The 18,287-nt window shown below is 41.1% G+C and overlaps 2 protein-coding genes across 5 annotated transcripts in view; both read right to left on the reverse strand.

The window, feature by feature from the left end:
- usta (uronyl 2-sulfotransferase a) overlaps window positions 1-6,908 on the reverse strand; it is a 45,385-nt gene extending 38,477 nt beyond the window's left edge. Inside the window, exon 1 of the mRNA XM_026319064.2 lies at window positions 6,424-6,908. Coding sequence (XP_026174849.1) covers window positions 6,424-6,655 — 232 coding nt within the window. The 5' untranslated portion in view covers window positions 6,656-6,908. The remainder of the gene's footprint in view (window positions 1-6,423) is intronic.
- A 2,323-nt stretch (window positions 6,909-9,231) lies between these two features.
- The window catches only part of sash1a (SAM and SH3 domain containing 1a), a 144,708-nt gene continuing 135,652 nt past the window's right edge, over window positions 9,232-18,287 (reverse strand). For all 4 annotated transcript variants that reach the window (XM_026318115.1, XM_026318116.1, XM_026318117.1 and 1 more), the window contains 3 exons: window positions 14,120-15,132; window positions 12,418-12,549; window positions 9,232-12,079 (listed from right to left, as the gene is read on the reverse strand). In XM_026318115.1, the coding sequence (XP_026173900.1) occupies window positions 11,819-12,079; window positions 12,418-12,549; window positions 14,120-15,132 (1,406 nt within the window). In that variant the 3' untranslated portion in view covers window positions 9,232-11,818. The remainder of the gene's footprint in view (window positions 12,080-12,417; window positions 12,550-14,119; window positions 15,133-18,287) is intronic.

Genomic DNA, 18,287 nt, shown 5'->3' on the forward strand with positions numbered 1-18,287 from the left:
CAAGTTCCGCTTTTGCCATTATTTCTATATCTAAATTTGATCAATCATTTGGAGTCATTTGTCAAAAACAGTGCTAGTACATATACAGGAGCATAGCACCAAGTTGAGTCATAAACCATTGCCCACAAATTTATCTTGGGATTTCTCTCGGTTTATAGCCATCATTGCTCAGCAAGCCATGAACAGAAGCTGCAGTTTAACAGTGCTGGCGCGCTGGTGATTTTTTTTTCCATCTGCTCTCTTTTTGTGTGGTGAAAACAAATGGACTAATGGAGGGTAATTACCCTGTGTTTTTTTACTATTTGTCCGTCTCTCTGGAGAGGGAAGTAGAAGCCTCTCAGGCATGGAAATGCTAATTGGTAATGCTAATTATTTCTATTATGCAATCACAGGGTCAACATGAAGCATTTTTCCCCAAATCATTTCATATTATAAGAAATGAGAAAATAAGGAATGCATCAAGATCATCATTCATCCATAAGTAATAAAAATAAAATTGCAATAGATTTATTGTATGAGAAAGTTGTGAAATAATTATCTAATTTCTGCTTTTGCTTTGTTGGAAATCCTGTTTAAATCCAAGTGCCATGACGTTTTTGTCTTTGTTGTCCTTTAAAGTAAAAACTCTTATCCTTTTATTGACCCTTAAAGCCAATTAACAAGCTGGCATGCATGTTAGACGGCAGGTAAATAAACAGTGTGGTTTGCCTCAGGCGCAGCAGGGAGAGCTGCTTGTTTTACTAACCCAGAGAGAATTACAAGCCATCTGATTGTTTTGGCATTTAGACTGGATGCCAGTTAGGAGTTGTTTTGGAGTCTGTCTCAGATAATAGTTTTCCTCAACACTTCTTCCAGGACTAACATACTGTTGGTAGAGAATCTTGTCAACTGAAGATGTGATTCAAAATATTTTTCCATCTTCACCCACTAAAAATGAGAATATCTTAATTAAAATGGAGTGTGCAGTTGAAGTATTTTTCCATATGACTAAGAGTTACCCCCACATACAGGCTGTTAAACACCTGGTAACCCTGTTAGTCAAATGCTGACTGACAGCTTGACTTGCACTGGTCTGACTTTCATCTATTTGACAGCAGTAAAGCTTGGACTCAGTCACTTTAATCAAAGATCTGGTGCCACTACATATGTCAGTTTGGAGAACAGAATATGAAGGGATGAAATAAAGAGCTTGTTTTTAATATCCGTCAATAGGAAGTGGGCGTTCTGCAGTGAATGGAGCAGAAGCCAAAATTCACACTTAGATGTCTGGATCGCTCAGCAAAGCTCTTTAGCACATATGCAGTGTTGTGTGTGTGTGTGTGTTTCAGTTTCCTCACCACAGGCCTGTGTGCGCACAGAGAAAGGACGTATGTGACTAAATCCGCCTAAATGTGTTTTAATCACTTTTAAGCAAATGAGGGCAGCAGGTCAGAGACTTTAGGTGAGTGGAAGAGTTTTGTGAGTTAAACACACATTTCTGAGGAAAGACAGGTAAAGTCTATAAGCTCCATTCTTCCCATGACACTATTGTGGCATTTAAACACAAGACTGTCTGTGCAGAGCAGCTATGATGAGTGAAAGTCTGTAGAGAGAACGCTGCAGGTGCAATGTTAAAAAGTCACATGTTGAGTGTTGTGAGCACAGCAAACCTGCAAAATAAGAAAACAAAGGACCTAAATGCTTCTTATCATGAAATAAACTATACTATACCATTGAATTGGTAAAAGGATGCTGAGGTTAGAGTTACCAGGAAGGAGGCCTAGAGGAAGACCAAAGAGGAGGTTCTTGGATATAGTGAAGGAGGACATGAGGATAGTTGGTGTGGGTGAGGAGGATACAGAGGATAGGGTTAAATGGAGGCAGATGATGTCGCTGTGGCGACCCCTGAAGGGAGCAGCCGATAGGAAAAGAAGAAGATACCACTGAATGTAAGATGTGAAACCCTAATGATACGGATCTGCACAGCAAACTTGCAAAATAAGAAAACAAAGGACCTAAATGCTTCTTATCTTGAAATAAACTATACTGTAACTAATGTGAAACTCAGCTACAGTTCTGCATGTCCATTCCTGGCTTCTCACAGCAGGCAGTCTTTTCACCTTCCCTTTCTATATCAATTCTGCTCACTCTTCTCCAACTGTGCTGGTAATGGAACAGCGCTACTTTTAGTCAAAACTTTATTTGTGCTTTCACACACTTCCTGGCATGCACTGCTGTGCATAAGGGTGAAATTGAAAGAAGGAGAGAGATGCTGAACCCTCTTCTGTGTCCACACATACCTGTCTAATCCCAAACACCGCCCTGCAGTCCACAACTCACACACTTTTCCAGCCAGTTCCTGGCAAGTTAAATTTGTGTGTGTGTGTGTGTGTTTTGAGGTTATAGAGTTCTTTTGAGGAGCAGAGTGATGTTTTGACCATTTGCAATTTATGAATTGGGAAATGTAATAACACACACAGAGGAAGTCTTGTGTATTTAAAGACTGAATGTGTAATATTTAGACTGATCTATTAGCAGAGGTATTTATAAATATGCCATTAGTGTGTAATCACTAAAATACCAACGGTTGCTTTTTCTTAATCTTAGAATGAGTCTTTTAAATCTACATAGGGAGTGAGTCTCCTTTCATGGAGGAAGCCATGTTCCACTGCCATGTTTCTACAGTAGCCCAGAACAGACAAACCAAACAGTGATTCCCTAGACAGGGAATCATGTTTTTGTTTTAAAAATGACAGCCACTATACCCTCCCTTGTCCCTGGGGGAGATGGGGGGCTCAGAAGTTGCATTCTACAATCTCACCACTAAATGCTGCTAAACCTTTCACATTTTATACATTACACCTTTTTAAGTGTCCTTAAAAGCCTGGTATACCATTTCACGTCTGACTAATTCTATAGATCCACCTCAAAAAATAAAACATTTGAGAGAACATAAAAAACATCTACATCCTTCTTTCTGTTTTCCCTTTGTTTCACAGAGCTACAGCAGGATGACATGCAATACCAAAGAGCAGCAATACTCATTTTCTCCTCAGTGCATTCAAAATCCCTGAGATCATGACTATATTGACTGTCACTGCAGAGTGTGTGTGGTTCATGCAAATATTGAGGTTACAACTCTAGCAGGGGTCCAGTCTTCACTAAATCATATTTTCTCTCTCTTCTATATCACATTTTAACAGGAGACAGTAGCTGCTTCTAAATGGCAACTATAAAAAAGCCAATCAGTCATTCAACACAGTTTTAGTGCCACACTGGGAGCTAAACTGAAAGTCGGGGTGGCCTACAGCTGTGAAACAAGCTGTCCACCTTTCTAAAATAAAATCTCATTGTGTTTCAGCTCAACCAAGTGACATGTCTGGGGGAAAACACTGCTGCATAATCATGTGTGATTGTGCATTCACACAGGGACAGAGACAGAGACATCACTCAAATGGAGGCTTTTTTTTTTTTTTTTGCTATCTGGATTGGTCATGGGGATATGAGTGTGAGAGGGAAAGACAGCCTGAAAGTGTGAGATAGGGTCGGTGATGGGGAACACACACTGGCGAGCGGGCTGTAAATCCAGGTCTAAAGGTCTGCACGCCGTTTTAGTTACTGCAGCTATATGTTGAGTGACACGCTCAAATACCAGCCTCACTGCTGGCCCAGACAAAACAGGGTCTGTTCCCTGTAGGGTGCGTCTGGACACACACACACACACCTAACTTTCACTCAGCAAAATCAACCCACTAAAACCCACTATTCTCTTTCACATACACGCCCACATTCATTTACCACCAGAAATCTCACCTTCATCTTCGCACGGTGCAGACACAAGTAACACAAGGTTAAGAAGTACTAACCACATGTAGGCTCCTGCCCATCTCTCACACATACTGTACAGTATAAACATATAGGAGGATTATTAATGTTTCATTTACTCTCTTTTTTGCATCCAGTTTCCGAATCATTTGGCAACTCATCGATCTGTGACACAGAGACAGAAAGCTGAATGGAGGAAGACAGAGAGTGTCTGTAATGACAATGGTGAATGTGATGAAGGAGAAACTCAGGAACATGAAGTTCTTTTACAAAAATAACTTTCCTCCAAACTTCACTTCATAGAACCAACACAGGCCAATTTACCAAAGCAGAAGAAGATTCTGCACAGCAAGCTCTCCAGCTCGCTTCTCCCAGACTTTGCTATTCCCACTTACAAATGCTCAGGACGACAGGTTTCTTCAGAATGAGGAAAAAGAGCAGACCACATCTGACGCCCATTTAACTACTTTTATCATCTCCTCCCCTTCTCCCACTCAACATGTGACCCTGTCAGAAGGAAGAACCCTATTCATCCAAACTAAAAGGAGGTTGCCTGAAATTTATCACAGCCCTGCTACTTGCCTCAGAACTACTGAATCAGAAGACTACCCTTCAACATTTATACTTCTTACAAATTTAACAGTGACATTACTTTCACACAGAAACAAAGCCTTTTCTCACTGCGTCAGCGGCACAATGAATGGAGAGGATTATTCATCCAGATCCCAGTGGAGGTGCTACACTGTAGTTGTGTCACTGTTATATAAGGAAGCCCCCTCCTGAAGTCGACGCTATAGAGGAATCAGTGTTTGACAAGGCCCAGGACCTCAGGGTCTCTGTGCAGTGAGGGTCAAGTCACCCAGGTGGGAACGAACACCCATTTGTCTTCTAATAGAGGGACTCCTTGCCCTTATAGTCAATACATGTTTAACTGCTGGTGCAAGATGAACCTTCATTTGTCCCACAACATGAAAATTCACAAATGATATGTACCAGCAGCTAAAAACAAATCTAAGCCTGTTTCCTGCTGTGTTTGATAGTAGTTGTCTGCTATCACACACCTGCTCAATCCTGCCTGATAAAGTGTCCAAGAGAACTCTAACTCGTGTGTGTGTGTGTGTGTGTTATTGTGTGTTCAAGTAACAGAGCACTTATTAGTAGAGAGCTGCTCAGACATTACAGTCTGTCTGTGTGTACATTCGCTCTGTGCAGTTAATCTAAGGTAAAATGAACTTGCATTGACTGCTGCAATTTCTAAATCACATTAGGCTGAAAAGTTTCATAATGTGTGCAGTGTATACAGAGTCTGCTAAGAAAATCAATTTGTAATTTAAGGCAAAGTAATAACGCTCTCCACAGTACCCAGATAGAACTATAAAAACCGCCCTTTGCTTGTTTTTATTTCTTCATGTGCTGCAAAACCTAAACTTCAGAAAAAGAATATGAATTCAGGTTTTGCAACACTGGACAAAGTCAAATTATGACCTTTTTATTTACAATACTGTGCAGCTGTAGTGTGCAGGCAAGTGTGTGTGTGTGTGTGTGTGTGTGTGTGTGTGTCACTCTACAGAAAACCAATTTGACCTGCCATGTTAGTGGTGAGTGACTCTCATTCTGTTCCACATCATAAAGGCCTGAAACCCTGTGAGAAACAGGTAGGAGCACAGCCTCTTTTCAACACGTTCTAGCTGTCACGACCAGGAAATCACGCCTGCATCTGACTTAGATCACGACAGCATACATGAACACACACTTCCCTTTCTGACTTACGTCTTATCCTAAAGGCTGACAGTCAGCACTGACACCCATATAAGCACGTCTGAAACTCTTTGCGTCATAGCTTCTTTTCATGGGGCAACAGGCTGCGCAATATTCTACACTGGAAACCTCCAACTCAGAGCAAACAACCACAGTGGTTAAAATAAACACACTCGGGTGTTTAGAACAATATTGCGCCTGATACCGCTGATGCCCGTCGTGCGTAATGAGCACTGTGTCCCCGGCGCGCACCAGCATCACTACAAGAGGCAACAGAGGAAGTGTCGCTCGTCTTACACACACACAAACACACACACACACACACACACACACACACACACAGTATCAAGCTGAACAGTTGCTGAGTTGTTGTCAGCCTAACAGCTCTCCATCATGCTCCGACAAGCCGCAGCTGATATTCACATGGTGTGAAGGAGAGCGCATTCCTCGTGCTGGCTTCCAAAAAGTTACATTTGAACGTTAAAGCCAGAGGCAACGTTTTATAACGACACAGTTATACAGACACATGCCAGTATCCAGTCTCGACCTCACACGCGTCAGTCTACAGCTGTTCCGTACAAGCCGGTTTGATGATCGTGAATGACCAGGGAGCCAGATCGCCTTGGGTGAATAGGGTCGAAGGGAGGATGTGGCCTCCGGTGACTTCCATAAAGGAGACTTGCCCCAGCAGTGAATGAAAGGTGCAACCCGTGTGAGTTCTGTCGTATTTTTCATTGAGCTTTTATTTCTCTGTGGCATCTAAAAAAAAAAAAAAGGGCGTCCACACGTGCAGTGCAACTTTTATTCACAGGAATCTCTCTGGTGACGCGCTTCAGCAGAAGAAAATGTAAAAGTTCTTACCCAGATACTGTCGGATGTCCAGCAGGATTTTAGGGGGTCCTCCGTTCAGCTGGTAGAAAAGGGAGCCGAAACAGAAGAGGAACAGCGTAGCCATACAGAAACCATAACCTCGCAGGGAGAATCGCAACGGTATAGCAGAGAGTATGGGGAACTTTCTGTTGTTTCGCTCTCTTATGTGGTTGGGAGTCTGGTTGTTGTTGTGAAGGGGAGTGCTGCTGATTTTCTTCATCATCTCCTCCTCACAAAGCGCCGTGGAAAGTCACCCATCCGCCTGTGGGAAGTGAAACTTGTCGCTTTGAGATCATTTGAGGCGAACAGCCAGTTCTGGAGACGCGCAGACAATCAGTTCTCCTCCGCTGCCGTAGCCACGGGCTTGTTTTCTGTGCACAGCGTTTCGCTTCTGCTCGGTCCTTCTCGTTTGAGTCCGTGGGATGACTGCTCCTTCCTTCTGTCGTTTCAGCTGAGTTAAGGGCCCATCCTTCTGCACCGAGTCCTTTGGGTGTCAAATTACTGAACGTGGAAAGAGAAAAACTTCCACCTCATTCAGAAGGATTCGGTTTGGATCGCAGTGCGTAAAACAGCACCACCAAGCGTTCAAAGAGAAAAGCCCATGGACCTTCAACTCAAATTAGATTAATTGGTACCAGCCGGGACTGAGGTCTGTGGAAAGAGATTTGAGTTGTTCTATCATTAAGTGTGAAGCCTTACTCTTCACAAAATCTTTGACAGTTTGATAATAATACGAGTCTATCAAAGTTTATTAATAATCCAAACCTATTATATAAGACATTGACATGTTACCAGATGAAATGCACCCTACAGCACCCCCTTCATAGAAACACCTGCCATGTGCGCGCACATGGTTATTATGGTGGAGCAAGATGTGTCACCACCACTTTGAGCTGAGAGTATAGATTTTTAAAGCAATAAGAAAAGAAGCTGGTGGAATGAGTCTGTTGAATTATTTCTGAGCGTGTGTGTGTGTGTGTGTGTGTGTGTGGAGGTTTTAGCCGGTACTCACTTCTTCAGAGGGTTTTCAAGGCCTTGTAGGGATCAAGTCAGAATCAGACCAGAGTAAAGACTGGTATTAGGCATTTAGTTGTGATTTTTTAGGGGCTAGGTAAACTATTACTGAGTGTCCTCACTTCTATAGTAAGGCATCACTGTGTATGTGTGCTTGAAACTTTTCTTTTTCCCTTCAGGCCAGCTGTAAGGATCTTACAATGAGCTACATATCTTTCCACAGTGGAGCCAGAACCCACCATTACGCTACACCTGCACTTAGGAGACGACAGGCATTCAGCAGAGTAACTACCCCACCAGCAGGCTGATGCACTTTCACTGCTGACAGCTACAGTAGTCAAGGGAGCAAGAACAGTTGTGAAAAACTGTTTGGCTTCAAAGTCCAAAGGTAATAAAGAAGAGCAGAATGATTCTGTTAAAGGCCCATTGACTTGACTTTTCTGCAGGTAAATTCATTGTAAATAGTGCAGCCCTGCATATTGCAAGCTAGGCACAAAAAAAGATGAACACATCAGAGGTTTATAGTCCTGCCAGCCCAGTCTGCCATGCAGCAACCAAGTTTATTACAAAGAGCTATGGCATGAATCTCATTACAGTCACTGCAGTAAATCAGGTTTCTAGACTAATCAGACTATTTGGGGATTTAAACCAAATCATATCCAGACCGTGCAGGGAAACGAAAAACAAGTTAGTAACATATTTGTATATATTTGGATTGTGGACAGAATAACCAATATGAATTGTGAAAATGTAATAAGATGCTGCTAAATCATCAACTCAGCACCTCAGAATATGTCATGTCTAAACGCTAGTTATTCATATCCTGGGGCAGCAATTTAACTGAAGTTCCTGTGAATTTGCTGTTTGTGAAGTTTCACATTGACTCAGTAAACAATTTGTCTACCCACATGTGGCTCCTCATGGTTTTCTCTACACTAATAAAGTCATATTAGAGTAAATATTACTGGAAAAATTGTAGGCAACCAAAAGAAATTATTCATCTTCTTTTTGGCAACATGACTACACATTTGAACAAAGCCTGCTATGCCTGTAATAAGCTGTGCCCACTTAAGATTAAGAGGCCCCTTTATCGAATTTACCCCCATCATAATCAGAATTAATAGGAAGCTCCATTGGAATAACCCTGGGAGCTATGAATTCAGATGGGGATTTCCTTTACAAAAACTGCAGAATAATGGTGAGCAAGTTGAGGAAGACAGTATTTAATGCAATATTTTCCCCATGAGCTATTTTAAATTGGATGAACAATTATCTATGGAGATGTGAAGTGGCTCATTACAGCTGTATGAAGGAAACTATTGTATTTTTAAAAAAAAAAAGGCAACTAGCAAATGAAGATGCATTAAAGAAGAATAGGAAGTACTTTATTTTGTTGTGTGTGTTTGCAGTCAGAAGAATATCAAACACAGACTGCGACAGAAGCTGTGCAAGTAAACTTTTCTCAGATGCTCCACGGTTTTCTGTGGGGCCTAGTTATAACAGCTGCACGGCAACAAGAGCCAGGCAGGCAGTCGACCTTCAGAATAAAGCTGCAGAGGAACTCACTGTCCTGATCCGGAGTATGTGGATAGTTTTTTTTTTTTTTTCACAAGCCAGAGACGACAAGAAAATGTCTTTAAGGTCTATACTAACTGAACCTTTGACAGTAAGAGTGTCCATTTAGCACATTGATGAGAAAAGCCACAAGCCCATGTCCATGTCTTTCCACTACTGTGTTTGTCTGTGCATGTGTATGAAACTGTATTGTGACAATCAGGATGCTGGTTTATGGCCAGAAACAGATTTTATTATATTTCAGAATGGCAAATAGTTATGGACATTACTTTTGTTGTTTTCAATACACAAGCAAATATGTATGGACAATCATTAGGTAGATGAAAACCAAATAAAATAATTTGTACACATATTTTACAATACATACTGTAGTTCCTCACTGGCTAAAGCAATATGCATTATGCAGAAAAGTATTGCTATTCATATAGTACAGCTAATTACAGATGATATGAAAAAAAAGCAAAAAAATAAGTTATTTAAATATCAATTACATATACAGAATGTAAAACGTCTGCTAAGCATTTCATATATGTAATTAAGAATTTATTTTTTATAAGACTGCAAAACCAAACTGGAAGTAAGTAACTGGAACAGGTTAACTCATGAATGGTAATTAAACTTGGCATTGGGAGTCAATACTAAATTAAAACACTAGCATAACCCTCTGAAACCCTTTATGAAACCTGACAACAAATGTCCATTCATGGACCTGTGACCAAAATGTAGCCAATTTTGCCTATAAAAGAGCTAGATTTACCCTCTAAAGTGCATTTACAGTGTCAATATTTTCATCCTTTGCAAAACACGTCCTGGGTCTTTTCCTTTTTTTTTAAATAATGACCTCCCACCCCCACACCCTCACTTTTTCAGAGCACCACTTTGATTGAAGAGAAACAAGGCATCAAAGATTTATCGAGTGCCCACCCCCTCACTCTCTCTCACACACACACACACACACACACACACACACACACACACACACACACACACACACACACACACACACACACACACACACACAGAGCAATAATACTTGGTGAAATTTTTAAATATGAAATCCATGGAATAAATCTTCAATTCAGCTCTGGCTAAGACAGAAAACCTTCTAACTGGAAAAAAAGAAGGAAAAGCATAAGGAATATTTGTTACCTATATTTTATGCAGTGTGCACATGCAAGAGCAAGGATTTTTTAGTTGTTTCCAGTTATGTTTTTTTTGGCCCAGAGTTTTTGTAACAGGCTGACCCGATTCAAACTTTCCCTGATTTCCAAGACTATTTAGTGTCATAGTGTATGCTGACATTGGAGGTCAGCTTTTCACCTGATATAACTACTTTTACCATGTATCCTCAAAGCAACTAGCAAAACTGCAATTAAAAATTTCATGCCTACATTGTTAATAGCTACAGTATGAAGTCCTACACAGCCTATTAGTCAGCTATAAATCTAATTTCTCAATGCTGTAACCAAAGTGTAGACAGTCCAATAAATTCCAGATAAGATAGCCCAGATGTCAGCTGTCTTTGGAACATTTCTTTCTCCTCCCTCCTTGTCTCGCAACTCTCGCCATGAAACATGTACTCTACAGTGTTGAACAGGGTGGAGGTACGTTTGAAATGGGGTGATGTCTGTGTGGTGCCTGTGGTTTTGTGGTTTATTATCTGGGCTTCCCAAGAATAGAAACCATAATCCCTCAGAAACATGTCCTGTAGTCCACATCCATGTGTATGATCTTGTACATGTGTTCATAAAATCTCTCTTTCGATTTTTCAGACTTGGACACATTCAGAACAAAACGCTTGCATCCTTAGTGCAGTTCAGCCTCAGTCCTGGTAATGTGAACACTGTATGTTTTATCTTTGTGTATTCATTGATAATGGTAAGACAACTTAATTATCCTCAGACAGGGAATGTTGTTGTCGCTTGGAAAGTTGATTGTGACAATTGTGCTGTAAAACAGAGCTTTTCTGTGAGTCTCATTTTCATATTGGAGCTGGGTGTGCATCCCAAGATATGAAGTAAAGTAGGACATACAGTATAATATGAAACATAAATGTGTGATGGCAGCTGCTTCAGCTCATAAAAAGTTGTGAACTTCAAAAGGCAAACACAAATTTTAACATAAATCATTTGAAAATTAAGATATGCATTATGCTATAATACAGAAACATAATACAAAATAAGCCATTTCATAACTGTCCATTATCCAATGTTTGCTGTTTGTGTTTAGTTGATTAGAAGTCCAGACACTAAGTGAATTCTGTCATTGTGAACCTGTTAGTGGCAATAACGCTGAATGTGAAGGAAATCACTTTGGCTGAACTAATTCCATAAAAGACCCTTAGATGACGTTGCCTTGCCACAAGAGATGAAAATGAAGCACTTATGAAATATGCAGGAAATAAACATCTTTCTGTATTTTAAAAAACATCCCTACAAAAGAGTGTGCTATCTTCCTTAAAGGCAGATCCAAGTCTCTATTTTAAGACGTTGGGGGTTTCTTCAGGATCGAAGCCATCCCACAGAGTGATCCTACAGTCTTTTAAAAGGCATCTGATATCTCGTCTTGGCTGTTAGGAGAAACTCCTAACAAATGCCGTAAACATTTAGGAAAAAACAGAATGAGAAAGAGTGATAATCAGAGAGCAGGGTGGCTGTAAGCCTTTTGATGCGTGTGAGACAGGAAGTACTGTAGTGCTGTGGTCATCTGCGTGGTTAAGTCCTGTGCTCACCCATTTCCCATATTTAAATGTGACAGTAGTGACTGGTACGTTGATACCTGTTATCCACCAACATGATTAGGACTGCACCTCTCTGTGCGCGCTGACCAGTCGTGCCTCACTGACCAGCCGGCGGGCGTGTCTTTCATCCCGCACCCCAGCTTCCCAAACACTGCTCTCTGACAACAAGGCCACACGACTCAGCGTGTCGATTCCCGCTGCAGCCAAGGATGTGGCGTACATGGGCAGGCCGATGGAGATGAGCCAATCAGAGACTGTGCTGACGTTACCTGAGGGCAGAGGCTTTCGGCACATCTCAGTCAAACCTCCAGAGGGGATCTGAGCGACACAGTTGGACAATGAAGCATTAGTTGCAGTAGCTTTGATGATGTCACATTACTGAATATACAGAAAGATCTGTAGTGAAAAAACAGAGGTTTTCTCATTTACTGCCAACTGTGTTCCTCAATGCCAACTTTTCGTTATCAAATCATGTAATCATGCTTTTTTGGGTACAGGAAATCTAATGTCTTAACTGGCCTGCTTTTCAGCCTGCATTGTTACTTCTCAGTACAGCCTCAATAAATATCTATCAATACAGCACTATAACGCAACATTGTTTCACAAAAGTCTCATATAGGTCTCTGATATAAAGCACTCCAGTGTTATTGCCTTACAGCCATGCGGTGTTGTTTACGCAGCTCTTTGACTCGGAGCTGGTCCATGGAAGAGGCCACGTCCTTGACAGGCTGCTCCAAGTCTTCAGAGTAACGCTCCATCAGCGGCTGAGGGATCCCACACCGGCCATGCTGGGGAGGAAGGGGTAGAGAGAGTGAGACTGAAGGTGGCTATATGGAAATACATATAGTTTTAATGAAGATATTTGAATGCATCAAAGACACTGGATAGAAAACCAGTGGGAGGCTAAAGGTAAACAAAGTAAGATAAATAATGGAGCATTTTGACTTATGCAGTCTGGGATCCTGCTTCTTATGAATTATTGAAGCAGACTAATGGTGTCAAATTACAGTAGAGAACAAACTCTGGTAAGATAATGAGCATAATTCTACAGAGTTAAGAAAAGAGGAAGACAAAGACAATGGAAAGTAGACACTATAATTGAACTCATGTTGAGGTATTTTGTTCTGCCTCCTATACAGAAAATGACCCATGCCCTAATGACTAAACACTGGAAGTACAAGAATCAGGCTGTCAAAATGAATCAACCATTGATGTATTGATGTATAACCACTGACTCTGTGAAGGATAAAGTAGATAGAAAACTGTCCTAAACTTTTCTCATCCTGTTTGTCTTGACCCCTTGAGTGCTGGCATGTTTCCAGAAAGGCCAGGTTTTGGTTGGTCAAACTGGACTGTAGGTCTTTTGAGGATGGAAGGATTAGTGGGTAGGGGAACTGATCCCTCTGGATTATACGGTGCTGGTCACCTTTTAATGGCCAAATGGAACAAGTTTCAAGATGCAAAATAACATGATGATGTGTTTTTTATTTTGCCTAAGGCTGGATATTTCTTGCCAAAATGATTTATGGTATATGGGTTTTTTTTTTTTTTTTTTTTTAAAACCACAGTAATATTTTTCTGATAGCTTAGTTTCAGTAGTACAATAAAAACATGTTTTTCAGACAGCCCAAACATGTCTGGCCATCAATGTTAAATAATAAAATGGGCTGAATCAAAACATGTTTAAAAGCATTTTTAATAATGTAGCACTGAGACTGGTGCAGTCAAAACCTACGTGCTGCTACTACAGCAGCAGCGTCAAGTCTCTGCCAGTCCACTTCTGACTAGCAGCAATCCAGCAGAGCAGTACTGCGGTCTAACGCACTGTTTCTCACCTCATCTCCTAATTTTGCAGTGTGTTTGTGTATGTTGTTTTCCTGCCAGCGTCAGGGGCTTTTCCATGTTAAAGGGCTCTGGTGAGTGGCAGAGGGTTTTATGACACCGTCTGCTTTCAGTACGATTCAGCCCATAAACTTAGTCTCAACCGCATCAGAGTGAAACTCCACCCACAGTCTTTCCCCCTAAGCTCAAGACAGCGTATTTATTATTGCACGTACACACAGGTACACACCCTCACTTAAAAATAAATGCCATTGCATACAAAAAGGCATCTACACACAAACTTTAGACTCTATCAGTGTTTTATTACAGTAAATATACTCCAAAGGAAACCACTGATGATGTTGGCCTAAACACTGAGCAATTCGAATCCAAGTGACTGAGTTAAGTGTAGCTCTAAGTGTACTATTCTTAACCTTATTTCTATACCTCTGTGTGTGTGTGTGTGTGTGTGTGAGTGTGTGTAGTAAAAGTATTAGCGGTGGTGTATTGCTTTGTGTTTAGATTAATGCCACTAACCTTGTCTGAGTAGGGTTCCTCTGTTAAATCAATTCCCTCCACCTGCAGCCGTTGTTCAAGCAGGGTGAGCAGATCAGGACTCATCTTGTTATGGGAAATTTTTCTTGCAACAGCCACCTTTCCACCCAGATCTGAAAGCCATGGGGGCTGCACCACTTGTGGAGTGCCTGACTCCTCACACGCTGATGAGGTGGCAGAGGGGCTGGCGAGAGTGCTCGGGGTCTTGGCAGGCAGAGCAGGGGCACTGGGGCTGTTGCTTCGAATTACAGGGCTACTGGGCTGAGAACGGGTAAAGGTGTGGGTTGGGGAGGGAGTGGGAGATGGTGAGGAAGGGAGGGAGAGAGGGGGGTGGCGAAGGCCATTGGCTAGTCTTTCCTTAGACTTTTTGGCAGGAACAGGAGGGGGGACTGGAGGCTTTTTGGGGTGAGTCCGAATAACCCTTTCACCACCAAACTCAGGGGGACTAGGGCTGGAAAGGGGCTCTGGAAAACCGGGGGACTGGGTCCTGGGACAAGCAGGACGGAGAGGCAGCTGGGAAGGTATGGGAGGTCTCTCAGACCTTCCTTTAGGGCTGATTGTTGGAGCCCCATTCTGAGCTGGGAAACCCTCATCTTTACAGCCCTTAGTGGGGCTACTGTTGCCTGATTTGGGTCCTTCTCTGGTGGGTTTAAGCTCCACACCCATATCCTTCTTCTGCTCACAATTGTGCTCCCAGTGCAGATCTCCCAGAGAGTGGGACCGTTTCAAGGGTCCGGTGGGCTGTGAGGGTCCGTCCAGGTCCTCACAGCTGCGGCTGGCTGGGATGGGGGACTGTCTCTGAGCTTTGCGTAGCCCCAGCAGGTTGAAACTCTTCAGGGATGGTTTGCTGAAGAAACTTCTGGGGAACTTAGTGCGCTGGTTCTTGCCGTTCTGTTGTAGAGCCTCAGTTGAAAGTGTCATGGGTAGGGTGGGATAGTCTGGAGACTGGAGGCCTGCTGAAGAACGATTGGAACGGGAAACTTTCCTGCTCTTACCTGCAAAACAAAAACATTCATCCTCACCCTAATGTATCCAAATGTCTTTATTGACAAAACAGCTCCAACATTTCCTCCTCATGTGAAATACTAACAGGTAATAGATTTCTTATGCTTACAACAGCAAAGTATTCACTAATATTTAAATAGGATTCATATTAATAGACTGTGAATGACTCAGACCATGTTTTACTGCCTTGGCTGTATTTTGGCACCTATATTTTACTTGGCTGCAGTTGTTGGAAAAGTGGAGATATCTATTGTGGTCAAGCACAGAAAATAAAATTGATTACAGAAATTATCCACATTATGTAGATTTGCATGATTGGAAAACTAGTTCACAACACCAGCTATTTTTAATTTGAAGTCTCCCAGAGCCAAACCAAACTCATTCCTATGAGCAGTAGATTCTTACTGTTTAAGTCTCATCTGTAAACCACAGTGGAAAGCAGAGAAGCATTTATGAAGAATGGATACACCTGGAAAAAAGATAAGCTTTTTGACTTATGATGAAACTGGCTGATTAGTTGTCATCAAAACAGCATCCCAAATAAATATAACTAGGTAGGATACATCAGAAACACAAAACAACAAAAGGCTGAAGCTACTTACCATCTATCCTTTGGATTACAGAGCAACATGGATGGATGAAATGGAAGGGTGCCACATAGTGTGGCTTGCTAAAGAGTTTAAATGGCAGAATGATAGAAAGGCGTTCAATAGATGGAATGTCATGAAATGTTTTAAAGGTTCCCCAAGAGAAAATTCCAAGAGATTCTGTATTTACTTTAATTTTAACATTAATTTCCAGACATAAAATCAGAGGAAAATGAGGTCTGTTAACTTTCTAAAGACATCCCTTTGGAAATGACATGCAAGACAAGCTGAGGATGTGTGGCGATTAATTAGGAAAATAGATCTTTGCTAATGTGTCAGTGACCATATTTTACTGGCTCATATTGCAACATCGTCAATGGCATTATAAGTTAAATTACCTAATGCATAGAAAGCAATAATAAAAAGAAAGTACAATGAATATACAGTACTGTTCAGAAATTTTAGGCACTTTAGATGTTTTAGATTCTTATCGCATAACACCATCAGGCATTAGAAGAACCAGATGGTCTGACCCCCATGGGCCAAACCATCTTGCTGGTTTAAGGGCAAAAGACTTTTGAAAATGTAAAACAATTTAGGTAACTTATATTAAACACATCCCCTGTGTAATTTGCACGCATTTGGTCATAGACAAAAGTATTGGACAAACCGAAATTCGGACCTGGTTAGAGTGTTATATAAATTAAGATGACCAAAGTTACTGTTATTCATTCTTTGGTGATCTTAAATGTTTCTGCTAAAATGTGTCCCTGTCCACACGGGTCAAGGTGTTTCACTAGATAAGTTAAGGATCTGGCCAGCTGGTGGCACTATACTGTAGGTAAATTCAGGCGGTCAGTAGTCTGATGTTATACTGAAATAAAATAAAAGCAGCAATACCACAGTAAATCAAAAACATTCCTATCACTTGTCATCACATCATCAAATTATGTATGTATATGAAGATGATGAGCAAAAGACAGATTACAGAAGTCTTAGTGGTAATAGAAATACTTACTACTTCTAGATAATAGAAAAAATGATCAGACATGTATGTTCAAAGTCTGTTGATTAAAAAGAGCATACATTCAGGGATCCACAGTGTCATCTCTTCCAAAGCAGAATATATTAAAGACAAAATCTGTCTAATGAATTTTTATTTACCTTCTGTCATTTGGATTCTAATTGAAGATTTGCCAACTATAATTCTCCATACTAATAAATACCATGACTTTATGGGACTGTAGTAGTACTGTGGAACCCTGAAACAGCGAGAAGAAACGCAGAATATTTACTAAATGTTATCCAACTAGTTTGTGAACAGCGTTTAGTGGCATGGAAGAAAAAACAGAGAGAAAAAAAGGCGAAACAAAAATCAAGCAAGCAGCTTTTTTCAAAGAAGTGGTTTTTATTCCACAACTTAAATCTCTACCATGGCAGATTGCACACTTTAGGTGTTGTACTTGAATGACACATACACACATAAAGGGGAAACCCAGTAGTTACACTGGAACCCAACAGATATAGAAAGAAGACAAGGTTTGACAAAGCAGTTGTTTATGAATTATGGAGCTGTTAAAAAGAATGTTCTGTGTGGAAGAAGAAACCATACAGTCTAAGGCAGAGAAATAGAGCAGCCTAAAAATAAACAAACAACAAAAACCAAACAAATATCACAAGTAAGACCTCAGTCTTCTGTAATCAGAACTCTCTTACAATCTATGCACTAAAATTTAAAAATATTTTCATCTATACCTTATTTTAGGCACATGTTGTACGATTGAGCAATATAAACACAAGGAAAATGACATCTTCAAGTATGAAGACAAGAGATTTAAAATGGCAGCTTTGAATTGTTTACCTAACTTTCACATTTAAAAAAAAAAAAAAATCCTCAAGCCATAGAATCACCACTGCAAATAAATGGGCATATTTGACATGCTGCCCTGCAGGCTATTTTCTATTTTAAAAACACTTAACAGAAATACTCTTTAATGATCATCTTCCTGGTATCCTAACAGCCTCAAACCTGCAGGCCAGAAAGCTGGGAATCTGAGTCCATGACTGGGCAGTGAGTTTGTTCTCATCAGAACAGTTCTGTGCATTGGGGATGGTCTCTCTCTCTCTAGACTAGGCTTAATGGTCTGGGTTGTGGTTCCCTTTGAGTTACACCCTGACTTTGGCACTGATGATACAGAATGCCTACAGGATGAAAAGACTTGTAAAGAAAGTGGAGCGAAAGAATAGTAAAAGATCAGAATGTCTCTCATAATAAGGGGCTGTCTCTAGAGCACCCACAAGAAGAGGTAAAGGAGGGTGCAGATGGGGCTTTTCTGCAGATATGGCAACAAGAAGAGCAGTTTGATTGGCAGATGCTGGTCCAGAGTGAGATGGTTGGGGTGTTAGAATGCAGAAGCATGGCAAAAGATGGAGCAGAAGTAGAAGCCGGGAAAGAAAAGAAGCAAAGGAGCCACTGTGGCGCTAAAACTATGCTAGACCCAGGCTTGGCCAGAGCCAGGCTAAATCCCAGTGGGGCCTGGGGGATTGTGATCTAGACT

The sequence above is a fragment of the Mastacembelus armatus genome, chromosome 24 (assembly GCF_900324485.2).
Source record: "Mastacembelus armatus chromosome 24, fMasArm1.2, whole genome shotgun sequence".
Lineage (NCBI taxonomy): Eukaryota > Metazoa > Chordata > Actinopteri > Synbranchiformes > Mastacembelidae > Mastacembelus > Mastacembelus armatus.